This window comes from Phaethon aethereus, assembly GCF_964289735.1.
Source record: "Phaethon aethereus genome assembly, chromosome: Z".
Classification (NCBI taxonomy): Eukaryota; Metazoa; Chordata; class Aves; order Phaethontiformes; family Phaethontidae; genus Phaethon; species Phaethon aethereus.
The window spans coordinates 4,851,214-4,872,550 of NC_138577.1; the positions used below are offsets into that span (position 1 = coordinate 4,851,214).

At 41.5% G+C, this 21,337-nt stretch overlaps 1 protein-coding gene across 1 annotated transcript in view; it reads right to left on the minus strand.

Annotated features, from left to right (window-relative positions):
• Positions 1–1,267: 1,267 nt before the first annotated feature.
• The window catches only part of LOC309415643 (katanin p60 ATPase-containing subunit A-like 2), a gene marked incomplete at both ends in the record, with an annotated part of 31,744 nt that continues 11,674 nt past the window's right edge, over positions 1,268–21,337 (minus strand). Inside the window, 10 exons of the mRNA XM_082013236.1 lie at positions 1,268–1,407; positions 1,727–1,829; positions 2,750–2,912; positions 10,080–10,190; positions 12,122–12,213; positions 14,544–14,662; positions 16,654–16,717; positions 17,676–17,774; positions 20,323–20,400; positions 21,220–21,318. Of these exons, the coding sequence (XP_081869362.1) occupies positions 1,268–1,407; positions 1,727–1,829; positions 2,750–2,912; positions 10,080–10,190; positions 12,122–12,213; positions 14,544–14,662; positions 16,654–16,717; positions 17,676–17,774; positions 20,323–20,400; positions 21,220–21,318 (1,068 nt within the window). The remainder of the gene's footprint in view (positions 1,408–1,726; positions 1,830–2,749; positions 2,913–10,079; positions 10,191–12,121; positions 12,214–14,543; positions 14,663–16,653; positions 16,718–17,675; positions 17,775–20,322; positions 20,401–21,219; positions 21,319–21,337) is intronic.

The window sequence follows — 21,337 nt, forward strand, 5'->3', positions numbered from 1 at the left end:
AGGACCAAGAGCCATCTTTAGACACTGTTTGTGTACCCTCATAAATTGTAACCTACACTTTAGCTGAATTTATTCTATCTGGTGTTCACCCCAACAATTCTGAACCCAGGTTTGTTTCTGCTTGGAGTATGTCAGGGAGGTCTTTGGCCCTTAGAGTTGGGTTCAAGAGGCAAGAGATCTATAACCAAAATCCTGTGAAGACATTTCCCATAAAGACTTCTGGCAAGGTGACTGATGCTGGAACAAAAAGAGACTGTCAGTGCTTCAGAGGTCCTGGAAAGCATGCAAGACCGTCTAGAAAAGCAGCCGCACATGAGTCCATGCGAGGAAAACACTGGCAGAACTGCAGAGGGGCTCTCTTGCCAAGCAAGAGGGAGGGTAACTGTGAGACCTGAGAGCGTGACTGATTAGAATTTCTAATTAAAAGATTAAAGCACATGTGACAGTCCTGACTGGTTACCTGGCCAGGTTTATAAGCAGAAAAGTCTCCAACTTGGCTAGTATTTTGGTCTGCAAAGACTTGCTATTTGCATTTTATGGCTGGCTGCGAACCAGTGGGTAACCACCAATCCACCTTCTCATTAGATTAGCTTAAATCTGCTGATTTTCTACAACATCTTCAAGTGCCTCTAATTCCTTGCCTTTTCCACCTTGGAAATACCCCAAACCAGCTGGAAAGAAATACATTTGGCACATCAAGTCTTTGATCTCAGCTGAAGACGATGACAAAGTAACCAAATTTACAAGGCACCACTAAGCTCCTGAATTTCATTAAAAGCAGTCACTTCTGTTTCATTAAGAAGGATGCAGGTCTCTGCTGGTAAGGCTATGCTGACTGGGGTGCTCTAGTGAGTCTCAGAAAGGGAGAATTGCACTTAATCATCTAACTCTTCTTAACAAGCTTTCTGACGCAGTTCTACCCCAAACTGGTAAACAACTGTCATGAAAAGAGACTGACAAGCAAGCAATCTTTTAAGTCTTTATACATAAAATTAAGGCTGGAGTTGTCAGTACGTAGCAACTGCTATTACATTCACTCCATGAAGAATGTTTTTGAATGGTCACTGAAAATGGCTAATAAAAACCAAACAACTCCCCCGTTAAATCTGGAAAGTGAAGATTTCCCTCTGACATTTCTCACTGCATTCTCTTTCTGGAAACAAACAGCACTTCCTTCCCCATCGCCATTTGATCCTTTGGAGGCAAGGATATGCCATTTTGGCTAGAAAAAGTCTTTGAAGTTTTCCATCTTTTGGGTTTTTTCTTTTCAAACTGACTCAAATTCTCTCTGCCAAGCTGTGTACTTCTGGCTTAGATTCTTTGCTGATGGCTTGGTGTGGGCGATCACATCCAAGAACTCTGCTGTTGTGATCGTGTCCAATCGGATCACGGGTAAGTTACTGTTACCTACAGAGAATTGATTAAATACCGTTATTATTACCAAAATAGATTCTTTTTTGTCCCTGCCTAATGCACTTACTATACGAAACCAAAAAAATAAACCTAGTGAGATAAAGAAAAACTCATATTTGTGCACAGAGCACAGATACTGACAGCTTTAAAAAAAGGCCTCTTTTTCAGAAATGTTAGCTTAGGTAGACATTTTAGAAATAGCCAGTTTAAAACTTTTCTAAGCAGAGCTCCACCTGCTGGGGTTAACGTTATAATTTCTAGAGTTATAGATCAGCATTTCCCAGATGGGATTCCCTACTCAGAGCCCTGGTACCTGGCTGATGATTTTCAAGAGCATCAAAAATTTTCCTCACTGGTCTCATAGCTGCTTCCTTGCAGACGAGTTTAATGTCTGAGCCGGAGTACCCATCTGTTTCCTGTGACGGGATCAGAGCGAGACATCACAGTTTACAAGCTTACAAATCAGACAGGAATGGCATTTACAAGCATATATATTTATATAAAATATTTGAAAACTCTGTTCCTGTCTGAAATAGATTTATACGTGAATATACATCCACACACATATTTTTACGTTATGTTGCTTATTCTTATTTTGAATGGCCACAATACCTTGTAGAAGCAAGGAAAATACCAGGCAATTTTCTGTAGGTCAAATAAAACCCACCTTTCTGTGTCTGCTCCCAGTTTCCCTGTTGATAAAATTACTATATTTCTTAATTCACATTTATGAAATAAAAAAGGAGCAGTACTGTCTCTGTGAATAGACGTAAAAAGGGCCAGCTGGGTAAGCTGCAAGATGTTTTCAAAGAACTTAGGATGTGACAAAGGGCTACCTGAAGAAAGCCTGGGTATCTTGTGAATCTCTTCACTGTCTAAATGCTCTCTTCTCCTGCAGCTGTGAAGCTGTGACAAACCTTCCCTACACAATTAACTGTTCATTACCCTGATGAATTGGGAGTGCTCCCAGCCTGGTGAGAAGAGTCATAAAATATACTGTTGCTGGAAGACTGCCTATATTTAAGGCTGAAAAGTTGGCCCAACAGAGAGGAGCAGAATACACCATTTTGCAAGCAGAGCTGTGCTATTTCTGCGCCTGCGAAATGCTCAGCCCCGCAGCTCACTGGTTTCCCTTTGGCTGCAGCCTGGAACCGAGCCGAGGTCCTTCCCCCAGCTCTGCATGTCACGGTTGCTGTATACAGAGGTGCTGTCAAAACCCTCTGCGTCGGACCTGTTCAGCCACAACAGAATGCCCCTGCTGTCGGTGACGTATGTCACTCTTGCTTATGGTTCCCACCCTGGAAGACCTCAAGCTCCTGCTGCAGCATTGTCTCACCTGGCCCAGCAAGCCGTAGTCCAGATCCGTTCTCAGCTCCACTCCTCCGCTGTTGCTCAGAGGGGGCAGCCAGTGCTGGATCATCACCCGCCGTGCCTCTTTACTTGGGAGGTCGACCAAAATCCTCTTCTCCAACCGCCGCAGCATGGCAGAATCTAGCTCCCTGCAAGTAAAGGAGGAGAGCAGTCGTCTCGGCGCATCTCACTGGGGAGACATGACTTTGACAGCAAGCTCCTTGCTGCAAGGACTGACATTTGAACCCTGCCTGTAACTGTGTCAGCCTAGTTTTCGGGGAAAAAAAAAAAAGATTAATTATCCAGTGTATTCCTGTTCAGTATGTTAGCAATACGCTGGCTTGTGCCAATGAGGTTTAACAATAACAATCAGAAGTTGTAGTTACCTTCCCTGGCTCTGGTGCTCATCTGCAGCATGTCTCATCACTAACCACCTCTCCCCTTCTTCCTTTGCTATTAAGACGACACAGCAAATTGTCAGTCTGGGGCACTGTCAAGACTAATTGCTACTTGGTAAGGGATGTTTAGTAGGTATAAAATACAGGTCTTGGATGCAAGGGCCATATTGATGGCAGAACAAGACGTCAGTCTAAGACTGCTCCTGCAATCCAAATGATAAATAATACAGCTACAAAGGAAAATACCCTTATAAAAAGGATCATGTGAAGGATCGACAGGCTGGATAAATGTGTCAGTGAGCCAAAAACCATGAGGCTGTCAACATAGTACTGATAAAGGTGTTTTACCTAAAAAAAAACAAACCCCAAAACCACAAGAAAAAGGTAAAACACAAAAGATGGGACTTCTCTTCATTTTTACTTGCTTGTGGTGCACAAAGCAAGTAAAAGAAAGTGAAATGTTTCTTGAAAGAAAGATGAATGTTTCTGTTCCTTTCTCAATGCACTTCACCACCATCTAGAAATAGTCCTTCTTACCAGTGCCACTGATTCTGTCAAGTGTCAGGAGTCCTGGTATGCCCGACACACCAGCTCTTCTCGGACACACATCCAAACAGTTCATTTTAATCTAGTTTTTTCTCCCAAGTGCTTTTCAGTTGTTTGCATCCAACAGTAACGCAACCAAACAACTGAATACAAATTCCTACTCCAGTTCATCCCTTGTTACTTGTGTTACGGGAACAGTCTACAGGTACCCTAATCACCCATACAATTTTCAAGAAGAAAGAGCTGCTACAAAATATTTACTCATTCATAAGTCTCCAGTGTTTTCCAGGAGCTGCTCTGAACTATTATCCTTCCAAGTGCTGTACCAGTATTTCTCTGCTGACTCCATTCAGTCACAGACTTGTTATTTGAGTTTAAAATGTAATTCAGTCCTCGTACCTGCCAAGAAACTCTCATCAAGGGGAAACACACTTCAGCGTGTCTTGTGCAGACAGAAAAACAGGAGCCCTAAGCACCGCTCCACCCTTGTCGGCTGAGCAGGAGGAGCCAGCTGTTGGAGGAGTCTGCCTGCAATCTGGGACCATAGATAGACTTAAATAAACCTGCCTCTACCACTCCCGATGCCCTGAGTGAAATCCTTTTGCCAGCAAAGTCAACATTCAAGTAACGCTTCTTCTATGAAACCCCTCTTTAATTTACAGGGAACTCAAACCGCCAGCTCAGGATAGACCGGTAGCACACCAGCAGAGCTTATTTCTGTCACCTTTGGCAACTTGTCCTTTATTTTAATAGCAAACATTTCCTGCTGGCATAGCACAGGATGAAGAAAACAAAAAATGGGCTCCCAAATCCCCATAAAGGTACCTGTTGAGGTTTTTTCCACAGACCTCAGCCATGCCTGGCTCAGTGGGAGCAGAAGCACCTCTCCCCCCAGAAAGGACCTCTTGGTTTGGGAGAGCTTGTCCCATGTGCGCCGAGCCAAGGGCAATGAAAGCAAAGATTAGAAAACCAGATCAATAGGAACTCTGAGGACAACAGGAATTCCCTCAGATCCATCCTGGTACTTCTAGTCAAGGCCTCCGAAGTAAATACCAGAGTTTGCTCATCAATTGCTGTTAGTATACTGGTATTATTATTGATATTTTTAGGCTCTTTAAGATGTTGTCCAACATTCAGTGCAATGCCTCTCTCACAGGATCTCACCCAGAACTTAAACCATTTTAGCCCCCACTCTCCTTCCAAATGTATTTTTCAGCTCAACTTCTCCTCAAAATTGTTTTGCTTGGCTGGAAGTAACTAATCTCTGGCTGACCAACCCCTTGGCTCTTATTTACCCATATTACCATCCTCCACATAAACAAGCCAAAAGTTCTCGGGGTTTTAGAGGTGCCCATGCAGGTACTCTAAACCACCCTTGCAGGCAAAGGACAATCACAGCCAGAGTCTCTGCAAATACCCTACAAATCCTCTAAATGATGACATTTTCCATCACTTCTCCTGCTTCAGAGCACTCCTGGGGTGTCCCCCAAGATCACAGTTTCAGCAGCTCCCTAAGCCATGTCCTGTAAATAAGTCCCTTCATACACAGAAATTGCTCTGTTTATCCAGAAAGGTTACAGTGACCCTGCTTGTTGGCTAAAGAGGAAAATAAAGACATAATATTTTTTGTTATCTTAAGCGTTTAGGTCATTTGCTAAATTGTTTTGTTAGTGATCAAATGCAAGGTTAAGTGACATTAACCAGAATAGAATAATAAGCACTGAGCCAACCAAAATATTCTCTGAAACAATAGCCAATAAAAGTATTAAGAAATGCTCATGAAAAGATACACAAAGCTGGACCTATGAAAGAGGGTGACTTTTTGTAGATCCTCCAGGTTGACATCACAAGGCATCATGCCATGTTATCACTCCCAAATTTCACAAAAATAAAACAAGACAAACACCTATTTTCATTTCCAGAAGGAAGAAGGGTAACAAATGCTTTTTAGAGAGAAATTAAAAGACCTCAACAACTCCAGAGGTGAACCCAGAAACAGCAACAAGGGCTGACTGGTCTGTAATTAATCCCTGCCTAGTGCCATCATCACTGTAGTGCTCTGGAGGAAAAGGCACCAAGAAAGAGTGAGCTTCTCATCCTCCCCACCTCCCATCCTTCTGTGCAGATGGCCTGGGCAGAGCCGCTGCAAGCTGAGGGCTTGTTCTCACTCCGTGTCTTCTCCTGCTCCTCTTAGGGCTTCCCCGCATCATCCTCCTCTGCTCTCCTTCCTCGCTCTCCTCCACCGTACACACCGTGCACTGCTGAGAGCGAAGGAAAGGCCTCACTACAACGTGATCCCAGATGTGATTTGGCTTTCACAACCCACCTCTCCTAGAGCTCATCTTGGCCATGTGCTCACAGCTCCAACAGAAGTGAACTTGGACAGAGGGAAGACTCTATCAGCCTGCACCAAACCTTCACCCACCGTGAGGCTGGGGAGGGAGAAGAAAGCAGCACTGCAATGGAAGTCGAATTAAATACACTAATACATTAGGAAACATTCACTACGTGGTTAAGGATCACTTTATTTCTTCACTAACGAGGCCTTTCTTTAATTATGTTGAATCATTTCAACAAGTAATTTGTCAATAGAAAGTGCCTTGCTGATGAGTCGCAGGAAGCAAGGCTGGGCAGCAAGCACTAGCTGAAGAGGAAGATCAATAGCTGCAATGCAGCTCAGGACAGCGCAAAGAGCTCAGTTTAGGCTTCTTTTCATTGATCTAAAAGCATCTTGGTACTAATTTTTTTTTGTGATCAATAAATATCCGAGTTAAACAAATCTCTTGAAATCCAGCTTAATACCAAACGTTTGCAAGAACAAAGGGCTGTGCTGTGAAGCCACAGCCTCGGACTGTAGTACTAGGTAATTTGAAATTTTGTTATGAAACATCCCTGTGCAGCTGCAGTCTGGGTCTTAAACTGAACGTTGCCTAATACACATAAAAATAAGTTGTAAACATATAGTTGAGATCTTAAAGGATGTTCAAAGCACACACTCCCAAATTCCTCGAGGCTGTGAGTCTCAATGACCATGTGAGATGCTCATGGCTTTCACGAGCTTTCCAACCCACTAAAACACCTTTCTAAGCATATCCTCAGCCACATCTTAAAGCACGTTCTCCACAGGAGGCACATTTCTGGCAGACAACCTAGTCATTACACTCATAGGCTGGACTTGCTTAAGAGAGGGCAAAATCTGACCTGCCCATGAGCAATGTTGAGAAAATCCAAAGGGAAATTCTAAGCCCTCAGGTACAAAACTTTCAAAAGTGAGAGCTGGCTTCTCACAATGTCTCAGCTGTCACCCTCGTACCAACACAGATTGTCAGCTTTCTGTGGGAGCAGTTCCCCCAAAACAGAAGTTTTGTCATTTTGGACCTACCTTAAAAAAAGCCATGTCATTTTTTTGATGTTTCACAGAAGCAATTTTGCAGAAATTAGCACATCAGCATTGCAAAATGGTCCAAAATCCAATGTGTAAAACACTCAAAACTCTATTCTGTAGTTTTTGCATGACTTTCCAGAAAAAGTTTATCGGTTGCATAAGGCAGACACATGTTAACGAGACACACGCAGGAATCTCTTTTCTGCAGAAGCATCCAGAGAAAGGCCAGCCTCATGCATACATTAACACATCTCCAAGATCCCGAGACCCAGCACCAGCCCGTCGGCGACCTTCAGACCAGTTGCTATCTCTGAACTCTTCCTCAGTGGGTTTCAAGTACCCAATTTTCCGTTTCAAGCTGGTGTACAAGAGTAGAAAGACATGGATCCTCTAAAGACATCCGAACCCTTTTAATACTGCCATGCTGCAGCACTACATGTGAAGCTTAGCTACTCACAGGGTAATTTAAGAGACCACGGAAAGGTGCAATGCATTGCTCAGAGTTTCTCTTTCTAAAAGGGTAATGATGCTACAATAACATAAGCATTTATTGTATATTACTAATGAACTATAAGGAGATGAATGGGTTATTAAAGTATTAATTCTCTTTCAAATGTAACTGCTCACACACACAGTAGCTATTTATTTTTCAGCATTTTCTTACACAACTGGAACATAATTAAATTCTGTTCAGTTCCTTTCACGTAGATGCTGTAATACAAAATGGGGTGGATTTTGTACTGATTTAAATTTGTGAGTTTTTCCAAGGCATACATCCCCCAAACCAACACACAGACTCCACTATTATGGCTATAAAAGACAGTGATGGCTTTGTACTCACACTGTTGGGCCAGGATACAAACTAGTCTAACTCGTACATGTAATTTCTACGTAAATTTTAGGTGCCCACATAGCCATTCTCCTAGTTAAAGAGCCTGAAGCAGGCCATAGAGCGAGGCAGATGAAAGCTTCTTTGGCACTTGAATTTCAGCAGGCGAGATGTCTGCCTGGTGGCTCTCAGAACCATCCTTCCTTGACTGGATGAGAAACGTAAGGTTTTGCATTAGGAAATAAAATGTAGAGGGAAAGACAGGCTTGTAGAAGGAGGCAGACTGGATCTCTTCCTGTGGTGGACAGAAACTCCAGCCTTTACATCAGAGAACTGTGTAAGTCTCAAGTGACTTCTTAGGTATTTATTTTGATTTATCTGATTTTAATGAGGGATACTGAGGGGTAACACACTGCCTGTTTTTAAGCAGTAACTATGCCTAACTTAAAAGATGACTCCCCTTGGGCTTTTTTACATTCAGAAGAGATAAATACTTTGAATTACTCTCACAGTACCTAGATTAGGCCCCTGCTTTGATTTACAGCATCACAGAATGGCTGAGGTTGTAAGGCATCTCTTGGAGACCATTTAATCTAACCCCCTGTTCAAATCAAGGTCAGCCAGAGCAGGTTGCTCAGGGCCATATCCAGTCAGGTTTTGAGCATCTCCAAGGACAGAGACTCCACAATCTCCCTGAGCAACCTGTGCCAATGTTTGATCACCTGCACTTGGAGCTTTCCCGAGATTCCTGTGGGCTCATTCCTCCAGCTGGTAGAGGTTCCTTGGAATGGCAGCATGACCTTCTATCAACTGCTCCTCCCAGTTTTGTGTATCTGCAGACTTGCTGAGGGTGCACTCCGTCCCATCGTCCAAGTCATCGATGACGATGCTAAACAGCACCGACCCCTGTGTGGGTGTCTCAATTGCTCTGAGTTGCTGCATCTGTTGTTTTGCTGTTGACTGTCTCATAGCAAGGGAAACTTGCCTTCTACCTTAGGTGCCAAAATTATATGATGTGAACACTGCCCACAAAGTTCACAAAAGATGATGGACTGGGCTAAAACACCCTTTTGTTCATCATGCAGGAAACACTGTATGGCTCCAGATAATTTCCACAGTTTACTTTGCTGAGGTTCCCCTCTCTGCTTTCAGCACACGGATTTCTCAGCAGGAAAAGATGTTCTGCTGAAGACCTCATGGGTCGGTAGCCCAGGGACAGGGGGAATCTCAGGGCAGGCAGAAATCCAGAGACTAGTTCAAGACCTGTGAAAACTAACTTCAAAAACAAGCCCACCATCAGCATGCTTCAATTCCCTGTAGAGGTGTTTGGCTTCTACTCCGGGAAATGATCAGTGAGCTACAAATTGGACTGTTAAAAATAGCTGTGCTTAACCAAACCTGTTGTCTTCTCCATATACCATTTGCAACCATTTGATAATGTTTTATATTAAAGAAAAAGATATGCTACACTAGTTCAGATGAATGATCACGCTAGATCAACATGCTGGCTCTGACAGCGGTCATGGGAGATGGTATTCAAGGAACGCACGAGCTGGCCGTTTTCCAGTGCCCGTCAGACTCCCCCCAGCATCTGCGGTTGTCACACTAGAAACGTTACCTCCCTACCTCATCCTCTCCTGTCTGTCTTGTTCTCCGTACATGTCCCGTCCATTTTGAGAACCAAGATGATGAAGTGCCCTAGTTCCAGTCTTAAACTGTTTATTCTTCTATTGTAAATTACATTAAAGAAACTGCAGAATTTTGTCCCTCCACTTTTAAAAGTCACGTTTGATACCAATAAAATCCAGCATTCCTATTTATGGAGTATCCTTCTAAGCACTAGATGTTTTAAGCACCTTACAGTTCCAGGCCGAAACCCTTCTTAGCTTAAACATAGTAAATAACTTGCCTGTAAAGTCAAATACTCCATTTTAAATATTAGCAGCTGGTAGCACCAGCATATGTTGACTTTATTACGGATTATTCTCATGTGGCACAAATAGCAAGAATTGTAGACTTTAAAAGTAAAAGCTCCAAATTAATCTTTAAATGCTTTAACCAAATATCAAGGCTTTTCTGCAAAAGTCTAAATAAAATCTTTATCTGTGCTTAGAAGCTCATGCAAATGTATTCAAAATGTACTCTCTGGATCTCTTACCATGGCAGATTGGAAGCTGCTAAAACAAATACAAGATCATCAGATCGGGCCAAGCCATCCATCTGCACCAGTAATTCTGTTTTCATCCGCCGACTTCCTTCATGTTCACCACTACCAAGATTCAGAGAAATATTATTTGCTCAGTGCATTAAAGTAATCATCTTTATTTATACAGTGTCATTCACAGCAACTGAGCCCTTGTCACAGTTTTGCCCCAGTTCAAAGCATGATTAAGCTCCATTAGCTAACATCTAAGCATTAAAATCAAGCTTTCTAATGATTACTTAAATGGACTACTTTCAGTGCATTAAAGTGAGGAGAATTCACTATTACTGAATCCCAAGAAAATAATTGTTTTTATTTTTTTCCACATATTAATCTCCATGCAACATTGACGTTTACTGGAAAACAGCTAAGGCTTTGATTGATTGATCTATATAAGAGAATTTTTATTGCGATAGTTGCCATTAAATAACTAACACACCCACCTATTCTGGGCGACTGCTAGCATTTTTCTGTGAGTGAATGTTAAGTGGCCACAAGAAGATACACCTACTACTGAATTCGATATTTTGCAAAATGTTCTATCAAAAGCAAACACAAAAATATGCCATATTGAAATGAATTTAAAAATGGGACAGAGAAAGGATCCTTCCTCCAAAAGAGAAGAGGAACTTAAGCAAAGTGCTAACAATTCTGGCCCTGATCCAGGTAACCAATTTTGCAGGAAACCAATTTTGCAGGAAACCAATTTGAACTCTTGGTCCCAGATGTGGAGTTCTTGGAAACTCCTGGATCAAACCCAGAGAAAACATCAGGGCCTTAGATGGCAAGAGCTACAATTCAGGTTTAATGGCTTATTTCTGCAAAGGCATCCACACATCAGTGCTATGTCAATATTTAATAAGGCTATGTAAAAATAATGACATAATCTTAGATTAAAATCCTTATTAAAATATATAATCCAGTGATGCTAATGAGAGCTTTTAAAAATATATATTAAGGCAAGATTTGGCCCATAATTTATAGCTATTAACTGACAATTATTACAGGTTGTATCTTTACGATATGGCACATTCTATTTATGCACCTTTCTGAGCATATAATTTACAGTACATAAACCCCACTGTAATGGGCTCCTAATGGTTATAATTTTTATATATATTATATTTTATAATTTATATTTCTCCTGCTTCTGCCTCTTCCCTAACCTTTTCAATCGGTTTTTAACTATAAAATGTCTACACCATGGAATGACAATAATAACATTCTCCCACTCCTGCATCTGGAAGTCCTGACAATGGCACCAAAATCTCTCCCATTAATGAAAATGCCATTCCACCATGTACCTTTCCACACGTCCTTCTTACCCTGCTATGCCTAAGCCTGTCTAAAGTGCCACAAAATCAGCTGCTTCTTACTTGCCTCTAACAAGTCATCTGTTGTTTCCCCCCTCCACAGCCTTTATTTCCACTTCAAATCCCTCATTTTGAATACAGCACCATTGGTTGTACACTCTTGTACCTCCCTCCTTCTCAGTCTTGCTGGATCCATAGTCCCTTGCTAATCCTCACACAACCTGTCCTTCATGCTTGCTTCTCTACTGATCTCATCTACTGTGAATGAAACAACCGCTACGTCTTACTCTTTAAAGCCCTGCAGCGTATGCAAAGCTTGCGTGAAGCGATACTTTTGGAGCTGCTAGGCATTCTGCCAGGAACACACTGTGAAGCTCCTGAAGTGGACAACAGAATACACACCCCCCCGCCTTAATAAAAAAAGTCATGAAAATTACTGTTATCACTCAAAGTAATTATAATGTCAATAAAATCTATAAGACAAGTCTTTCAGGGGTCCAGTCATGCTGCTGTTGAAGTTTTATAGAGTAGCCTCAAGCTTTAGTTTAGCTAAGATTGGTTTCTAACAGGTAGACTGCATGATTAAAGATCAATCAGCACCTGAACACACACACTATTGAAAAGATGCAGTAAAAGGGGGACAAATATTCTCCTAAAGCCGCAGGAAGTGGTCTCATCAGTTACCCAGAAGCAGTGCCTCTCTGACTCATAACTGACTCCAGCTCATCCAAGAAAATTGTGGAAGGAGCATGGTACCGGGCAAGCTCAAATAACACCTGTTTAGAGAGAAGAGTAAAGGTGATAGAAGAGATTAACACGAAAACTAACACAAAAAAGCACTAAGGGCCACTGGCACAGAAGATAAATAACAGCACCCACATTCTAAAACTTCCAGGACAAAAAGGGCTATCTGCTGGGAGAAAGCTCTGGATAGGCTGAGGGTCCCTGAATCCTCTCAAATTCTGAAAGGTTTGTAAAAGAGATACAAAGAACACAGGCTTGTAATCCTGTCTTTATATGTAAATCTTTCTGGCTAAATCCTATCAGAGTACCCTGCGAATAATGGGATAGAAGAAAATGATCCATCAGAGGATTCTGGGAACTCTTAAATTGTTATCAGAGATTAAACATCGTCTTGTTGTTGCTCCATTTGCAGTTTTTTAAATAAGGATTTGAGGGGAAAAAAAATATTAAAAGTCAGCTGAACCATAATGAAAGAAAATGGACAGATTCTCTTGATAAGAATCAAGCAGTTATTTTCTTTTTCCTGGTGAAAACAAACATAAACTGCTTAAACAATCAAGATTAAAACATGGACTATTAAGCTGACATAAAATCTGGGTCTGTCCTTTTGAGAAAGAAGTTTCATCTATTTTTCTGTAAACATGGAGAGGCTTATATTAGCAGTAAGAACATGCTGTCGGTTCTTCCTCAGTGAAGTGTTCTTTGAGTTTTTAAATAAATATCACTAACAATACATATTAATCCAGCACTTTTTAATCTGAACACTTAAAATAAATTTTTAAAAAATAATATATTATTTTCTATACGTTGGGTATGAAACACAGGGTTCAAATTATTTGCCCAGAGTCACAAGTAGCCCATGACCAGCGTTGTAATTAGTACTGCTTAAGGAAGCAAAAGTTTGCAATTAAGTAGAACACTGGATTATATAATACTCTTGCCACAGGCGTGGCTTTTCCAAGATGGTTGAAACAAAAATTGAATGCTGTATCAGTTCTGCTCATACATCTGCTACCACTGGTCTCATGCATAAGGTGCTGACAGTTTGCAGTCTACAATTTTACTACAAATCAAAAATACAAAATGACACCAATAGAGCTGAGAACTGAGGAAAACAGGATGAGTGGACATTCCTCCAAATAAGCACAATACCCACATATATTTCACACAACTTCAGAAAAAAACTGCACCAGCCTCATGTCATTTTAGGATATAAATTCACACAATACTTATCTTAGAGTTGTCCCAATCTACATTCTTATTTCATTTCTGGGTTCTGCCAAAAACTCAACTAAGGGTGAAATGCCACAAATTCAGTATCATTGCAAATGCTGCAGCATGTTCACAAGAACTCTTTTGGATAGTGGTGTCAAAAACCAGACTGTCCTATCCCTTCTCCTGCCAGAAGGGAAACTCCTAGGAAGCTACAGAGACAGACGTCAAGAGGATCAGTAACATAGGAGGTGAATGTCAGAAGAAAAGTGTGCCATTTTAAAGGACAAAGAACACATGAAGAATAATTATGTTGTAGACATAGGCTAAATTTCAAGAGAGATTAACGATGCTTGTAATGCCATTTGCCAAGTGCAATCTGTTATGATTATTCATTTTCACGAGCTCTGTATCTATCTGAAGCGTAACCAAAGAGGTGAGCGTAAAGGAAAGCTAAGAGCTTGTGGATTTCTGACACTGAAATGGTGGACGTTATGGAGCGATTAGGATGGGCACCTTAGGGCAAGGACGCTACACCTGAATCCCTGAATTTTTTTGTACCACAGTTAAGCCATGCATGCTACTTGCTAGTCTATATGCAAAAATACATTTAGCCATTTACCATCAAACTACCTTCCTTAAAACAACATTACATCTGTGTTTGGCTGCAAGATCTTTGTGACAAGGGAATTCTTTGCCAATTCTGTGCCCTGAAGATTAAGAATAGTAGGGAAATTGGGAATCTAAGTAACATCTTGTAGGGAGCCTAAGAGCTGAGCCTTGCAGAAAGGATATGAAGCACTTTGAAGGCACCACTAAGCAAACAGCTTTTTTAGTTAGGAACTCTGCTTGCCTGTCTCTTATTCAGCGAGTTGAAAATCTTTGCTGCCTTCAGGACGTCTGCTTCATCTTACATTAGAGAACTAAAATTCCACAGCAAGAATCCATTGTGAGGCTTCTGCAGAACTGATATTATTCCTATTTTAAGAACTAGATACAGAGTTACATGTTTTGTCCAAGATGGGAAAGATTATGAGTATCAGAGGAATACTCACTTCCCACTTCTCTGTTTAACTCCAGTTAACTCCCACTTCTTTAAGTGGGAACCTGATGTTCCTTAAAGTATAACGAATAAGATAATAATTCTTACCCGGACAAGTTTTTCTGAATCACCCCTCCATTTGCTGACAATGGTGGATGCTGATATGTTGAAAAAGGTTGTATTGCATTCTGTGGCAACAGCCTTAGCAAGCAAAGTTTTTCCAGTACCTACAAACAACAGCGTTGAAGTAATTAACTCTCTAAAGAAATACAATGCAAATCACAGACTCTTAAAAACATTAATGTTGGAAAAGACCTCTAAGATCATCAAGTCTAACCATCAACCCAACGCCACCATGCCCACTAAACCACATCCCGAAGTGCCACGTCTACACATTTATTTGAACGCCTCCAGTGATGGAGATGACTCCACCATCTCCCTGGGCAGCCTGTTGCAGTACTTGACCACTCTCTCACTAAAGAAATTCTTCCTAATATCCAGTCTAAACCTCCCCTGGTGCAACTTGAGGCCATTTCCTCTTGTTCTATCACTTCCTACTTGGGAGAAGAGACCAACATCCATCTCACCACAACCTCTCACTACCTTTCAGGTAGTTGTAGGGAGCGATGAGGTCTCCCCTCAGCCTCCTCTTCTCCAGACTGAACAACCCCAGTTCCCTCAGCCGCTCCTCATCGGACTTGTGCTCCAGACCCCTCACCAGCTTCGTTGCCCTTCTCTGGACACACTCCAGCACCTCAACATCCTTCTTGTAGTGAGGAGCCCAAAACTGAACACAAGATTTGAGGTGCGGCCGCACCAGTGCAGAGTACAGGGGGACAATCACTCCCCTAGTCCTGCTGGCCACACTATTTTTGATACAGGCCAGGATGCCGTTGGCCTTCTTGGCCACCTGGGCACACTGCTGGCTCATGTTCAGCCAGCTGTCAACCAGCACCCCCAGGTCCTTTTCTACCAGACAGAATGTTTGAATAATTCCCCTCATCCTATTATCAGTCAGATAAAAAACACTAAAATAGAGAAAGTCATAGAATCATAGAATGGTTTGGGTGGGAAGGGACCTTTCAAGGCCATCTAGTCCAGCCCCCCTACAGTGAGCAGGGACATCTGCAACCAGAGCAGGTTGCTCAGAGCCCCGTCCAGCCTGACCTGGGATGTTTCCAGGGATGGGGCATCTACCACCTCTCTGGGCAACCTGGGCCAGGGTTTCACCACCCTCAGTGTGAAAAATTTCTTCCTTATACCTAGTCTAAATCTGCCCTCTTTTAGTTTAAAGCCATCACCCCTTGTCCTACGGCAACAGGCCCTGCTAAAAAGTCTGTCCCCATCTTTCTCCTAAGCTCCCTTTAAGTCCTGGCAGGCTGCAAGAAGGTCTCACCGGAGCCTTCTCTGCTCCAGGCTGAACCCCGCCAGCTCTCCCAGCCTGTCCTCCCAGCAGAAGGGTTCCAGCCCTCTGAGTATTTTTTGGCCCCTCCAGGATCATATGGAGAAACTCAGGTAATACAGCACTGCAAAGGCATTCCCCAAATTCTAAAGTACTACATGCTGAAATGGTCAGATGCCTTCTGTTGCAAGTACATCTAAACATTCACAGGAACAAACTGACTTTACTGCAGCGACAGCCTTTGCGACCTGGCTCAGGCGGTATTTGTGCCCTCTGTCCCTGCCCAGCCACACTCATCGTGATAGTGTTTGTGTCAATGTGAAGCAGAAGAAGCAGCAAAGCTATGCTGACATGGAAGACATCCAGCTAGCACAGCAGAGGGCAAAGCTTCCACCCCATTACCAAAACAGCTCCCAAATGCAGAAGAAAGGAAGGACATTTTCCTTAAGAAGGTGAGTCCATGCCAGATTTATTCACATTTCATAAGATCAGGTCAAGCCAAACTTGATTAATATGTTCCAAGGTGAGTAAAAACAGCGATCTGAGTTCTCACTTCTCTGAATGGTTAGTATAAGTACTGTTTTTGGAAGATTCAGGTGTAGAAATAGTAAAAGGTTGTGAGAAAGGCAAACAGAGGGGTTTGAGTGTCAGACGTAATCATCCAACATTGTCTCCTTTTATTTCACACTACAAAACATGTTTGTTCTTAACACATTTGATCTAATTAGCATCAATGACTTATCCATGGGACAAAGCCAGAAGCAGTGATAAAGAAACAGGCATGGTATACGGTTTATGGCATACAGCTTTCCATACCTGGTGGTCCATACAGCAATAATCCTTTCCAAGGAGACAGAATGCCAGTAAACAGCTGGGGGTACTGTGGAAACAGAAAAGTAATGGATTAAAAATGTATAATCTATAACAAAATGCAAGGGATTCTAAGTCCTACCTCCACTGCTCCCAACACATTTAGGAAACCTAAGAAATTTGCAGAGCAGGGGTAAAATCCCTCCGAAACAATGTAATATATGGGGGTACTACTTGATAGACAGCTGAACATGAGCCAGCAGTGTGCCCAGGTGGCCAAGAAGGCCAACAGCACCCTGGCCTGTATCGGCATTAGTGTGGCCAGCAGGAGCAGGGCAGTGATTGTGCCCCTGTACTCGGCACTGGTGAGGCCGCACCTCGAATCCTGCGTTCAGTGTTGGGCCCCTCACTACAAGAAGGACGTTGAGGTGCTGGAGCGTGTCCAGAAAAGGGTAACGAAGCTGGTGAGGGGTCTGGAGCACAAGTCTGATGAGGAGCGGCTGAGGGAACTGGGGGTGTTCAGTCTGGAGAAGAGGAAGCTGAGGTGAGTCCTCATCGCTCCCTACAACTACCTGAAAGGGGGTTGTGGTGAGGTGGGTGTTGGTCTCTTCTCCCAAGTAGGAAGTGATAGAACGAGAGGAAATGGCCTCAAGTTGCACCAGGGGAGGTTTAGACTGGATATTAGGAAGAATTTCTTTAGTGAGAGAGTGGTCAAGTACTGCAACAGGCTGCCCAGGGAGATGGTGGAGTCATCTCCATCACTGGAGGCGTTCTAACAAGAAGCTGGACTGTCCTTGACGGCTCAGCAACAACCCAAAACATCAGCACATTATCAACAGTTCCTCATCCCAAATCCAAAACACAGTCTCACACTAGCTTCTGTGAAGAAAACCAGCTCTATCCTGGCTGAAACCAGGACACATGAACAAAAGCATAGAAACAGTGAGAACTCTAAACCACCACCATAATTACAAAGAAAATGCTAACGAGCCCAACACTGGTTTTCTGAAAACTGTTTAGCGCCTTACCCTTATGGGATAAACAACTGCTTCCTTGACTAGCCTTTTAGCTGCATCCAGTCCAATAATATCATCCCACTTCACGTTTGGATTATGGAGATAAATGTCCTGCAACATACATCGCATCCTGTTAGTAAAAGTTCTTCTGCACTACAATAAAGACCTCTGGGAAAGTAAAAGGATCAACTCGGTTATAAAATAAGAGTGCTATTAAGTTATACAAACTGTATTATTTAACCTTACGTACTAGGGACCTCCCAAGAAGAAAGCATACACAGCAATTATTTCTATAGAGCTCCTAAAATGGGGCTTTTCTTCCTCTCAAGGTCCTAGTTTCCCTAAGAGCGTATACACTGCCAAACATATATGCTGAGCAGATCTCTCTCTCAGATCTGTTTTCTGTTAGTTGGTTTTAGTAACCAACTAACATATGAAGAGCTATCATAACATGAAGGTTGACCAACCCTAATATGTTGTCTTCGATGTCAGCACGTATCGGATGTTGAAAAAAAAAAAAGTATAAGGATTAGGAGTGACACACTGGTTCATATTTACATCCACCAAAAGCTGCAACCAAAGGACTGCGATAATTAAAATTACATCTTAGTCTTTGAGTTCAAGCACTCTTTGACATCCTTTAGTGAATCTCTCACCTCTCTTTTTTGAACATGCTTATTCTGTAGTAATGAGTTCCACAGTTTAATCATGTGCAATGTGAAAATGCTTTTGTTTGTTTGAAATTTGATGCTCAGTAACTTTATGGCTGCACCTATTACGTATGTTATAAGTAACAGTGAAAAATTGCTATTTATTCCACACTATGCAAGATTTGATATGCTGCAAGAAAAGTTGTGAGAAACTCTCTAACAGGAGGAAAATTTTCCCCTAAGCATCTATCAAAAGATAGTCAGTAATTAGTCTATGCCCTGAAGCACTCAGTAGATTAATTTCATTTAATTCATCAAACTTTCCAAATCTTCTATGAATCTTTCCATTTGCCTTAGTAATATTTGGTGGCTTTGCATTCCAGAGATTAATTGTTCTGCAGGAAATATCATATCCTCAGTACAAATACTTGGTATAAATTCTGCTTTCCAATAAAAACAGGCAGTCCCCAGAGACTGAAGAAAAATTATGTGCTTATATCCAAGGGGAAAATTTGATTTGATACAATTAGAAAATTTTTTGATATAGAGTAGATTACACTTTCCCTTTCTATTAACAGCAAATTAAGATGAATCAGAGTTATGATACTAAGTAGAGACTTCTATAACTGTTTCCAAATTAAATTAGATTGTGTTGTGAAATAGATACACATGCTATTTATTTTTATTGATTTACACAGTGTTGATTACCATAGCAACTACGAACATACCAGCACAATTTAAAAAACATACCATAATGAAGGCTAAAGAAACCCTATTGCTTTTCGCTAAAGTAGCGGCAAGAACAACACTATTTTAAAGGTTAGCCATAAATTAAAAACCAGACTGGAATTGAAATTAATGAGAATTTTCTTACTTTAAGGCTGGAAATTTCTTAGGCTTCAGTTCCACTAAAGTGCAAATGCAAAACTTGCAGATCGAGAATTTGGGCCATACACGGCTACGAATATCAGTCAGCAAAAGCCTTCCAGGCTTTTTAAAACAGCTGATTTTACATATGTGAGAGCAACGGTTGATACCATTGCTGATGATTATAACCAGAAAGAGTCACACCACTATCAAATATTGTAATACTATGAAGCCTTGTGGAGAAGTGTCTAGCAGGGTTTGAGAGGTGATGCATGCAAAGCATTTACCCGCTTCGTAGCCACTGATCCCCAGTAGCTCAAGGGCCTGTTTACTAGACTGCATCTCAACCCACGAGGGAAATGAAAGGGTGCTGAGCATGTTGGGATTCCCTCCAGGTGTCAAACTGCCCATCCTGGAAGAATCCCCAGTCTGCCCTGGGATACAGTGTATTAGTGATGCTGCCCACGCAGCTCCTGTGCTGGGATGAGGGAAGGGCACTGCTTCCAGGGCCTACAGTATGAGCATCTCTCAGCTGCGCCAAGCGAGAAAAGATGATGCAGGCAGCGCAATGCAATGCACGGGACTGGTATTAAAAAGAATGTGGGAATATCAGGGTTTAATAATTTTGGTACATGGTATCTAGTGGATGCACTCAGAATCAGGATATTGCTGCGATACTGGCACACCATCCACACGCAGTGCAGCCCAATGCCTTGGATGGAAACTGCACCCAGAGAGTTGAATCAAGATTTTTCCCACCATTTGATCAGTTAGATAATACGTTAGATAATAGTTGCTACTAGCTAATATATTTAAATCTCTCTTTTCAGTAAACTATTGTACGTTTTCTGTAGCAATAGGAGCAAAGGGAAAAGCTATGACAGTCTCATGAGTACAGCATGAGTAGATTAACATGTTCCCCATTAGAAAGGAACTGTCTTAATTACTTCCTCTCATTGTGTATCATAAAGAAACATCGTTACATATAAATAAATTAATTTTTGGGAGTTGCATGATAAGAAAAATGGCTTGCACATTCAAGAATAAGCACCATCAGTGAGAGTAAAAAGCAAGAGACAGCATTCTCAGATGACAAAGATAACCAAGATCTCTACACAACCAAAACGGAGATCTGATCTTACTTTGCTTACAACCGTTGCAAGTTCTCTCATCTCACCAGTCACGCCAATAAAAGCACTAAGGGGTTTCAATAATCGTTCCTAAAAAGACAAACATAAGTTCTTGTCAGACTTCAATTATTTTTAAACAGATGAACTATGAAATAGTTTCAAAAAACCTGATACACCATAATAATATCAATGTTTAAAGCTGTAAAAATATTTATAATACTAAAGATTTTGAAGGAAGCCATATTTGCAGTAACTCCTCTTTTCATCTGACAGAATCTAATCCTGAATTAACATTAAAATGAGCAGCTCTCTTACTGCACATGTAGTTCTAAACATGCCCTACATAAATTAAGAGTGGAAAATGTAACTATGGGTCTCTGCATTGTCACATTCTCCGTTTTGAAAGTCTCTTCAAGCGTAGCAGTTGCCAGGTACACTGGCACCAAGAAGTTGGATGCGCTATCTGAGAAGCTATGGTGTGTCAAGGAGTGATTACTGAAAATTTCTATCAACTATCTCAACTATTGAGTTTCTATCTCAACTATTTCAATCAACTCTGTTCTTGTCTCAGCTGAGGTGAACGCTAAATAACACACTGAATTCAAAGGAACCAGATTTCACTCTCAGAAGTTCTGTAGATTTCTGCAATTATTTTCTTTTTGTTAATCATGAGGTATCATTTGTATTTGTTGCCTACTTTCATGTTCAAAGAGTAAACAACTGTCAACAAATTAGACCAGTACCAAGTATGACTGTCCATTAAAGAAGGAAATACACCACTTGGAAATCTAAGCCCTTTTTTAGCACTTGGGAACAAAGACATCATCATTGTGGTATTTCATTTTGTTCCTGGTTATGTAAAACTGATATTCATATTAATTGGATAGAAATATGAACAGAAACACTTACTGATGGATCTGGATCACAATTAAGGCTATTCAAGGCTATTCCATTTGATGATACTTTGCCAGCATCCTGAATTGTCCCATGGAAGTCAATTACTTGTCCCTAAAGGAGAAAATAATGT